The 10,928-nt window shown below is 43.7% G+C and overlaps 1 protein-coding gene across 1 annotated transcript; it reads right to left on the reverse strand.

Annotated features, from left to right (window-relative positions):
- Positions 1-5,606: 5,606 nt before the first annotated feature.
- Positions 5,607-7,421, reverse strand: GJE1 (gap junction protein epsilon 1). The gene is made up of 3 exons (XM_037842393.1): positions 7,383-7,421; positions 6,524-6,718; positions 5,607-6,002 (listed from the first exon to the last, which is right to left on the reverse strand). The coding sequence occupies exons 1-3, from the start codon at positions 7,419-7,421 to the stop codon at positions 5,607-5,609; spliced, it is 630 nt and encodes a 209-aa protein (XP_037698321.1).
- Between the last annotated feature and the right edge of the window lie 3,507 nt (positions 7,422-10,928).

Consider the following 10,928-nt stretch of genomic DNA (forward strand, 5'->3'; position numbering starts at 1 on the left):
TTACTTTCTGCCTTTATCCTTATTACCTTATATAATTTTTGTCATTTTTAGTATTATTTGGAAGTTCTCAGTTTTGTTTTTTGAATTACATTTATTATTCTTCAATAACAACTGTAATTTCAGCTGTCAGTTTTCTGCATGTTGAACCTTGGTCATATCTCATGTGTTTTAATATGCAGTGTGCAGACTTGTTCGTTTAAAAACAGTCTGAATAGCTTCAGTTTAAATTACCTTATTCAGCCCAAGGGCTCTTTATGAAATAGTTTTAAATACCTTTTCAAATGGTTAAGTGTGTGTATAATTTTGACATTCTTATTGTTATTATATTTACATTTTGATTAGAAAAATCAGTTTTTATACTTTTATCTGAATTTTATAGCTAGTATGTATTATCCAGGAGTATATAGCTGTGTGCTAACAATCCAGAAATAGTCACTAACATAATGGATCATAGAATAGATTGGTAAGAAATTACAGTTGTTGTCCAAACTAACTCTCTCATCTGACTGATCTGTATCTTTAAATATATGAACATGTACTCTTGACTTAAAAGAATAGGGGCAATCAGGGTAACTTTATGGCTTAGAAAAATGTCATCCTCCCACCACCTCAGATGGGAAGCAGAGTCTCAGGAGGTGAAGGGGTAGATTTCACAGGGCAGCCTGCCATGAAGGGGAGAGTTGCAAAGCCAGAGCTCCAGAGAGCTGCAAAGACCCTTGCTCCAGTATTCAACTGAGTTCTGTTACTGCAATGTCCTTAAACATCATTCTGGGGGAAGAACTACCAGAAATGGTTGGAAGGAAGGGTACCCAATATTCACACAGGACTGGGGAGAGCAGCTGTTCCCAACCGCCAAGTAGAACAGCTTATCATGAAGGGGCATATTTTTACCATGCCCAACCCTAGAAGATGAGTCACAACAGAATGGGAATAAATGAAAGGCTTGTCTGTGAATGGGCAATGGGGCTTAGGAAGTCTGCTGCAGGCTTTTGAAAAATGACCTTCTCTAAGAAAAATCCAAAGAGGCAAGCCAGGAGAACATCCTTCTACCCTTCTCCTCCCTACTTTCTTTGGGCACATGACAATCTGCCTCCTAGAGCCACAGCAGTTTATGTTGCAACCATGAGTCCACCAGTCTGAGCCTGGAATTCAAGGTGTTGAGAATGGTGGAGTGGAAAGATCACATTTCCAAGCCACTAAAGAGGCATCTGGTAGAGCATTCAGAGGATTTGCCTCAATAGTGGGGAGCCCATCTAACAAGTGTTAGAAGGAAGCAAAGGACCAAACCATTTCCAAGTAACTCAACTGTGTTCCAGAATGTGGTGGTTTGAAGCTGTATGTATCCCAGAAAAACATGTTCTTAAATTTAATCCATTCCTGTGAGTATAAACCCATTGTAAGCAGGATCTTTTGATGAGGCTATTTCAGTTAAGGTGTGACCCACCTCATTCAGGATGAGACTTAGTCCTGTTACTGGAGTCTCTTATTTGGAATGACTACAGAGAGAGAGAGAGAGAGATCGAAAAAAAAAAAAAAAAAAAAAAAGCCATAGAAGCAAGACGCTGAAATCAATGACCCCTGGATGAAAAGGGAGAGAGGCCGCCAAGTGCCTTCCCTTATGGCAGAGGAGCCAAGGATCGCCAGCACCAGTCTTTGGGAAGAAAGTATCACCTTGATTTGGACACTTTCTTGGCCTGTAAGCTAATAAATTCCCATTGCTTAAGTCAGCCCATTTCATTCTATCTGCTTTGAGCAGCCTAGGAAACCGCAACACAGAAGAAAGTTTAGAATATTTGTAGATAGACAAAACTATCCATCCTCCGACAAGGTGAAACACAGTGTGTGGCTTTCAGTCAGAAATCACCAGCCTTGCAAAAAGGCAGGAAAATACAACCCATAATGAAGGCTGGGGGGAGTCAGGGAAAGTGGTGGGTTGTCCGGCGCTCTCTCCGCCCCGCCTCGAGTCCTCGGTCGGCCGGCGATGGGGACCAGAGAGATAAGGGGAGAGAGGGTGCGGACAATGTCTTACCCGACGCACTCGTGATCACTCAGGACTCGCGGTGGTAAAGCAGATAAACTTTTAATGGGACTAGGCAATCATCATCTTTACAGGTTCCACCCGGGGCGAGACACCTCGGGGGAGAACAACCTCGATGCGGCCGTCAGGTACGGCTCCTTGTGGGCTGTCTCCCCGAGCTTTGCCCGGGAACTTTCTTATAAACCTTGCGTGTATCCAATGGGCTAACGCCACGCACACAAGCATGATTGGTGAATACAGCGGGTGGTTACATACATCAGAAGCCGGAAGCAGGATGTGGGCGCCATCTTGGCACCACTCGATGGGCGGGGGGACTTTGGAGCAGGTTTACAGCGCATGCGCTATGCCCGTCCCGGGAGACGGCTCTCCACATCTCCCCCTTTATTATTTATATCGACCCAGTGTCCCCAGTGATGAGTGTGCTCCCGTGAACCCAGATGGCTCACAATTTGTTCCGGTGCTTTGGGGAGTCTGGACTAGGTCTCAGCCATTTAGCGGCGGAGCCTCTAGCACCGACCAGAATGCTCACCTCATATGGAGACAGGAGAGTCCGTGAGCTGGAAACAACATGACTCTCCCTGCAGTGCTTTGCCTTGCAACTGGGGGACAAAGGCGGGGGCAGGGATAGCATTAACCAGAGTCGGAGGCGTCACTAGGCGTCCCTATGCATTGGCTAGAGTCAAGTCTGGCCACAACTATGACTCTGCCTTAGGGACCTACCTGAGACAAAAATTATGACTGCTGGCGTCGCCCGTTATACCCGGGACACAGCTGCGCGCTTAGCTACAAACCTCGCTCCCGAGTGCCCCGCCCGAGGCGGCCAGGATGGGGTATGGCCATCAGAATGGTCGCTGTTGGGGGTATCAAAGGTGGAGGACATAGCCATCATAATGGTAACACGGTACTGCCGCGCTTGAAACAGGCGTTCTAGCAAAGATTTAACAATGACTAATCCCACCAATAGTCCCACCATCAAGAGAATCCAATTAGTCAAATTGGGCCAAGAGAACCAAGAGGTGACTTGGTCCCACAGATTTTTTACAGTCTCGCCCAGTGTGGAAAGGTCGAAACTAACAGGCTTCAATTTCCTAATGTTCTCAAGTCCCTGAAGGCCGGAGGCTTGGTCCAATGGCCCAGGCCGTATATTCGTTGGCGTTTCTGACAGCTGCTCCCCGGCCTCCCCAGGTGATGCCACGGTTCCCACCAGTCTTTCCGGAACCCACACCGGTTGACGTCCTGGTTCCTGGGGAAAAACACAAACAGAGCCTCCGGCCCAGCCGAGCACCGGGTCAGGGCCTTTCCACTGTGACGTGGAGGGAGCGATATGGCCCTTAACAGTCTCCCATATCCAAGAGGGCAGATTAAGGCTGCCAGAACAAGGAAACCAGGGGGCAAAAGTGGCCACATCATCAAGAAATCGCTGGAGAGAACTTCTCTTAATTGAGATACCCCGCTGCTTCAAAAGGGTCTTTAAGGGGGTTAATAGGGGTGAGCTTTCAGACTGCCCCATGCTTGCAGTCGGCACTATCTCTTAATCACTCGGAGAGCTCTTCCGAGTCCCCGGGGCTACCTGAACGCCCACGGGCCCTAGTCCTCATATGGAAAGGGGGTGCTTACCTTCTCGCGGTGATCAGTCGCGGAGGTCAAACCACGGATCCCGGGAGCACGTCTCCGTCGGGTCGAGGGGAACGCGAATGAGGTTCCCCGTACGGGCCACCACTTGTCCGGCGCTCTCTCCGCCCCGCCTCGAGTCCTCGGTCGGCCGGCGATGGGGACCAGAGAGATAAGGGGAGAGAGGGTGCGGACAATGTCTTACCCGACGCACTCGTGATCACTCAGGACTCGCGGTGGTAAAGCAGATAAACTTTTAATGGGACTAGGCAATCATCATCTTTACAGGTTCCACCCGGGGCGAGACACCTCGGGGGAGAACAACCTCGATGCGGCCGTCAGGTACGGCTCCTTGTGGGCTGTCTCCCCGAGCTTTGCCCGGGAACTTTCTTATAAACCTTGCGTGTATCCAATGGGCTAACGCCACGCACACAAGCATGATTGGTGAATACAGCGGGTGGTTACATACATCAGAAGCCGGAAGCAGGATGTGGGCGCCATCTTGGCACCACTCGATGGGCGGGGGGACTTTGGAGCAGGTCTACAGCGCATGCGCTATGCCCGTCCCGGGAGACGGCTCTCCACAGTGGGTATATCCCACCCTGGGTGCATGGAGGAGTACATTATCTATGCAGAATTTGAAAATAAGAATCAAACTGATTAAACATTGGTTGTTTTTTGTTAACATCAAGCAGCAGTGATTCTAAACAAAGACAGTGAAAAAATAATCCTTCCCTTCCATCTGGCTATTTTTACCAGCCCCCCCAACCTTCTCTGCCTGCCTCTGGATATACCCACTAGAATGACATCCCATGATGCTACAAATCTTGGTTCTCTTTGCATCATAAGCTCTTAATTCAATAAATGCTATATTGTAGCTACTCAGGAGATGTTTGTTGAATGAAGGCAAGTTTGCTTTTTCTCCTGTCCTTTCATGTAGAGGCAGCCTCAATGATTTTAGAAATACTAAATCCAGAAACTCATGATATTAAACATAGTTGGAACAATGCTTAAGGAAAAAATGGAAAGTCTCAGTGCTCAACTGACTATACTTTCCCCAATAAAGCACCAATAAAAGGCAGTCATATGTGAGGATTCAAAATGACATGAAATTGGTATCTGTGTATAAGGCAAGGAGATTTTAAAAATGCCCTGACTTGACAAAAAATTGTCTTTTTAGTCATTTTACAGATATATAGGAAGTCTAAGTTAACATAAAAAAGTTTTCATTTCAATGATCTTGAATAGAGAAGCTATAATCATAGGCTATCTGTGGGCACAGAGGTAGGTTTGTTAAACAAAAAACAAGGAAACTATGCATATTTCTATAGCATATTTTATTTATGTGGTAGCTACATTTCCATATAATTTAATACTAAAAATTTCAAAACCAATGAATTTCAATGAATATTGAAAAGGTATTGGCTCCATTTCTTCAAATTAATGATTAAGCTGCATAGAAAGACGCAATGTTTAATTCACAACTGTTGTGCTTAAGAAAGTTAGGTTTTTCATGAATGTAAAAGGTAACTACATTCTCAAAGTGAAAGCTGCATGCTGTAGCGGAAAGACTAATGGATTTGTGGTCAGGAGATCCTGGTTTGAGTTCTGGTTGTTTGACTTTAGGGACAAAAAATTAACCTCCCTGAGCCTCAATTTTCTACTCTTGGAAAAAAGATAATAAAATTTCTCTTGCCGCTAAGTGCTGTCATTAAGTGAAACATGGTGAGAGAACCCTATAAAAGAGCTACTCAAAAATGAGTTAACCTAAGTTCCATGTTTATTTTTTATAAAATGAATCACAAAATCGAAACAGAATGCAATGTTTGTTCAAGAATCTTTGCCTTAGAACCTAGGATTACATTTTATATTGGACATAAATTTCAGACACACTGAAGTAAAGTTAAACAACAAACGCTTATGATAGTGGCATGACAGGAAGTAATCAACCCTTTGGTCATTGATGGATTGGAAAGCCTAATTTTCTAAAAATGATCTCAAAAATCTCAGCAGCACATAACACCATAGTAATTACAGTGAAGGTATACATTGCAATGAGAAAAATGGTCTTTTCAAAGGGTTCCGGCACCATGCATTTTATGACATTAACTTTTTCCCCAAGAGATCTAGCATCACATAGGTAAAGAGGTTTTACCTGGAAACCAAAGAGGTGAATCTGAAGCCAAAATGCTACCACCTCGAGACTAATTCTTAGCAAAACAGAGAGGATGTATATCATAGTGAAGACAGGCTTTTGAAGAATGCATTCTTGATTGATGTTTTTGCATGCAGCATAAAGATGGAAAATAGCTCCAGGAACCAGGACAATCACTAGTTGTAACGCCCAGAACACCTAAAGTATGTCAGAAATATCTTCGTCATACCATACATCAACATTAGAACATTTGCTGACTCTCAAAGGAGGCTAACTTAAAAACCCTAAGTTTAATAAAAACCTCATAAGCAATAAAAATAATGTAATGAAGGTAATCACTTTGAGCGTATCTTACTTAATTGCTAAAACGTTAACCTTAAACATACAGTACTTGTGAAAATATCCCATATTTTCCTGACATCTCCTAACAATTACTAATAATGGTGATGTACTTTATTTTAGTAGCTACTTAAATTTCCAGTTTCTAAATATACAGGCCTGGTGTATAATTCCAACATCAAGAAATCATAGGAGAGTAGAATTGAAAGAAACTCTTGACCAACTCAAAATAGTTTACCTGAAATATTCAGCTAATTAAAGACAAGTTACCATCATCCTCGAAATAATTGCTGTTCGATTAGTTCTCATCTTATTAGGGCAGTACTTTGACTTTAAAAAAGGAACATTTTATCTGGAATGATGCAAGGTCACGCGCACACAGGAAAACTTGCCTGTGGGGTGATTGGCCGGAACTGATTGTAGCAGAAGAGATTTACTTCTCTTTTGTCTGGGTCACAACTGAAGTGCAAAGCCTCGTTCCCGTACACTGCAAAGCCCAGCACCCCGAGGAAGAACATTCGGACCGATCCGAAGAACAGGGTGTGGAACTGACCAATCACCGTCGGAGGCTTGACCTGTCATGGTTTTAGGGGAGAAAAATCACTTGACATCAAGCATTAAAGAAGGACAGATTAAAACCATGTTTTCATGTTCACAATGTTAAAAGTTAAGATGCATGTGATTTTAAAGCAAGACTGGCTCTTAGAGATCATCAATCCCAAATGCAAATCCTGCATTAAGATATTTCTCACCCCATTTTCACTCTTGAAGTATTAAATGCAATAGACACACAGAGATATCTGTCTAATCAACTATGTAACTTCAGAACTATTTTAAAATATTTGAATTCAGTAGAGATTTCCTATCCCTTTAATCCTTTTGCTTTGAATCACAAGAATCTTGGAATATCTATTACCTCTTAGAAAATTAGATCTAATACTAAACTAGTCAGTGAGTGCACATCTTAATCAAATGATGTCTATCTAGTATTAGGAGTCATTATAGCTTATTTTCTTCTTCTTAATTATAGAGTTGAAAGAGTGAGCCACTTAACACCACCAGTAGCTAAGCGCATTCTTGAATTCTTTTACATAGTTTTAAGTTCAGAATGTTATGAAATGCACAGGTTATATTTATATTATTCTCCATATATGTAATATATTCACCAACATTCATGCAGTTGAGGTTAAAACACACAGACAAGTCTCACACAATTGATTTTGTTTGTGTGCTACTTACGCATCCTTCATAGAAGTTCTTGATGTAATTTAGAGACATATCTCAAGAGAAGTTATGCTGGCATCACTGTGGGTTAATTCTTGACTCACATATCCAGGTCCCTTATGCCAGAATCGAACACTTACATTCTCTCACAACGCATATAGCAGAAAACACTCAGCGCTGCACCTTTCTCTCCCCTCCTCCTCCTTTTCTTTCTATCTTTTTTTCCCCCATAGATCTCAGGGGCCCCAGTCTTCCCTGTCTCTGACCCAAACAAAATAGAAACAAAGAAACAAAGCAGAGGTCGTGTGATCCACCTAACAATCCCTGAACGTGCACTGTCAGCACAGACAGACGTCCGGACGAGGGTGTCAGCCGGGCAGAGCGCCCTGGACATAGGCTAAAGGCTCGGGGCACTTGATGCCTCTGCAATCCCCTGAAAGAAAACCTCCTTTAGCTTGAAGTTTACTCCTAACATGTCCAAGTAATCTATTTTTTTTTTTTGCCTCAATTTAGGAGTTTCCTAGAAAATAAGTTCATGCTAAATACTGTGTGTGTGTGTGTGTGTGTGTGTGTGTGTGTGTGTGTGTGTGTGTGTTTCATGTTTACTTCCATGGACCATTACTAATTACTGAGAAGTCTAAGAAATTGTAATATGGCTATGAGAGTTATGACGTCATTGACTGTTACTGACGGGTTCCAAAATTTGTCTTTTTGCTGAATGCTTGCCACAGACATGGGAAAGTCTGAAGTTATTTCTCTGTCTAAGGAAAGTGATTGGGGGCTGCTATTTAAGGTAAGACTGGGATCTGGAACACATCCTATGAACAAGGCTTTCCCTCCTCCCTCCCTTTCATTTGTCGCATGATAAATACATGTTCCACTGGACGTCGTCATGGCTGCCGAGGATCAGCAGGGACCGAGGCAGACAAGCAGCCGCCTTTGCTAGCTGGTATCCCTGTTTATAGTGCCACGCAGTTGGGGGAGGATCATATCTGCTTTTTTCAGATGCCTTTATTATTTCTCTCTTTCTCATGATTCTGCTAAAGGTTGTAACTCCAAAAACTTCCTTGCTCTCCTGTAGCAAATGGGGAAGTGACTGGATAGCACATATAATTGTAAACAATGGCAAGGGCCAGCAGTCTTGGTGAACGGGAGTGAGTTGTAAGTTCAAGAATTTGGGGCTGATCAAGGAAAAGATTTGACCCTGGGGTGGCTGTAATACACAATGAGCTTTATGGAGGTAGCACCTGACAGCAGGAAGTCCCTGACAGCAGGAGATTTTCCTGAGATTTACCAGCAATGGCAGTGCAAGGGCCACCATCCAGAAAGGAAAGAGGACAAGAGAAACTCCCGGGAGGGGAATCGGAGAGGGGTCTCACATGTCTAGGTGACACCTCTCAGCAGCACAGTGGGAGGGTCTGGGTCAGAGAGCACTGAAGGGCAGCAGTGGCTTGGGGACTTCTATGGCTGGCAGATGTTTTTGCAGGGTGTGCAAAGTAGGCAGGCTCTAAATGACTAAAGATGTGCTGATTCGGGCTATTTTTAAAGCAATTGGATATGTGAGAACTTGAGTTTGGCACTGGTATGGGCTTTCAACCAATGGTCCCAGGCTCCGGTGAGGGAGTGAACAACATTGGGACCAATACATGGGGGCCATGCCGGGCTCATTTATGAAGTAGAATGCTTTACTGGGTTGAACCAATAAAAGTGGGCAAATTAAGGACTCGTTGCAGCTGTTGGGTTAGAGAAGTTGGTGTTGATCCTCTCCTTCCTAGACTTCCAGGTGTGCTCTGTGTTGGTTCCTTGGAAGGGATGTCCAAGTGTCATGGCAGCCACTCGCATGGAAGGAGTTCTGCTTAGACTTCTACCATTGTGCAGGAATAGGTATCTCTGTTTTGTCAAATATACATGTCAGATGTGTAGAAATCCACATAGCTTTCCTCTGTCGTCTCCGAGATGACTAAAGTTGGTTTGAACTTTAATTGCCTATGTAGAAGAGGGATAGATAACATCACATCATCTCCACTGTTGGGATCTGAGTGGGGCCTAATAAATAGTATCTCCCTTTCCCTTACAGATTCTGATCCAACTGGGCAATAAGACAAAGGAATAAGGCAGATGGGAACAAAATGTCACCCCTAATACATATAAAGATTAGGTTTGGGGTGGGGGCATGTAGCTTATCATCCTGGGCAAGTGTAATTCTTGATACTAAATTCCATAAATAGAAACACTAGTCAGTCCTGGCCAGTGCTGAATCCAGGTGTCTGTGCAGGAGGTGCCCCTGTCTCTGTAAGATTTATAGAATGAGACAAGCAGAGCAAAACTGCTCACCTCTTCAACTTGCTCCCAAGAGGAATGGGCTAGCAATGGATGTTGTGTGTCCAAATTCACCAAAGAAGACAGTGGCCACCTGAGAGAGAGAATGACCTCATGTGAATGAAAATTGGTAGACAGTTAATTAGGGTGACAGTCTGGGCTTCTTTACATGCTAATAATTACATGCTAATAATCCAAAAGCAGCAAAAAAAGGCCAGCCCCAGGGCACAAACGTGTTTAAGCCTCTGTTTACTTCATGTTTGCTAGTGTTGCATTGGCCGAAGCAAGTCTCAACACCAACCCAGATTCCAGAAACAGCACCCACCTCTTGATTGGTCTGCAAAGTCGCTTTGCAGAGTGTGGGTGGCCTCTGCTGACAAATGCTCATATCCCTCATGCACATGGTCACGCTCCTCCCAGGACCCCTTCAGACTCATATCCAACCCAGCGTTGGCGTTGAAGCCCAGGGTGTTGTGATTTGCATTATGTCCAGATGCGCCTTCTCAGATGTGGCTCGTCGTGACCCGAAATCTTATGAACACAAAGGAAAAGTCTTCCACGCAGCACCAGCGTAGAGGTGATACAGGGGTGAGGTGATGACTGTCAACGCTCCCGCTCCCAAGATGGCAGAGCAGATGGCACACAGCTGTCACTCGTCCATAGCAATTCTGAAGTCTCTCAGGGTAAATATTGCCAATTTTCCCTGCCTCGATTAGAGCATGGTGCTACTTCCAAAAGCAGCTCCCCAGTCGACTGTACTCTTTGCTTCACTGAAGTGGTTTTCTGCTCCATGCTTGCCAACGGCCATTGGCTCCGTCCTCTGGGTTCTTGGCTAAAAACATCTTCACTAAAAAAAATTGTCTGTGTTTAAATTGAATATCTTCCTCTGACTGCTTCCTGCTACAAGAATGTTGGCCCAGAAGTCTTTAAGTCTTCTTATATTTTTGTTTTTACAATTTGACCACTATCTGTCCCTTTTAGTCCAGGCCAACACTTCTTTTGCCAATGCAGCTCTCTTAATCATTTTTTCAGTTTTCTATGTATCAGATTTAATGCACTTAATTTGAAAAAAGTCATACCCACAATTATTTTTAAGATGTGCCACATGTATACTGCTATTTTTGGACTAGCCTTCTCTGAGACCATGATTTTTAAATTTTTAGAAGACTTGTCTAACTGAGATGACTATTAATCTTACCTTAAATATTTGATGATTCTTAGCAAAGGATCTTATAGGCACAC

Source organism: Choloepus didactylus, chromosome 7 (genome assembly GCF_015220235.1).
Source record: "Choloepus didactylus isolate mChoDid1 chromosome 7, mChoDid1.pri, whole genome shotgun sequence".
Lineage (NCBI taxonomy): Eukaryota > Metazoa > Chordata > Mammalia > Pilosa > Megalonychidae > Choloepus > Choloepus didactylus.

Bases quoted from the DNA above. Each gene is read 5' to 3' on its own strand.
- GJE1 (XM_037842393.1), bottom strand. From the start codon at position 7,421: ATGTCTCTAAATTACATCAAGAACTTCTATGAAGGATGC. The intron at 6,719-7,382 runs GTAAGTAGCACA...AAACCATGACAG, and splicing joins AGAACTTCTATGAAGGATGC to GTCAAGCCTCCGACGGTGAT. The intron at 6,003-6,523 runs GTGTGCGCGTGA...GACATACTTTAG, and splicing joins CCCCACAGGCAAGTTTTCCT to GTGTTCTGGGCGTTACAACT.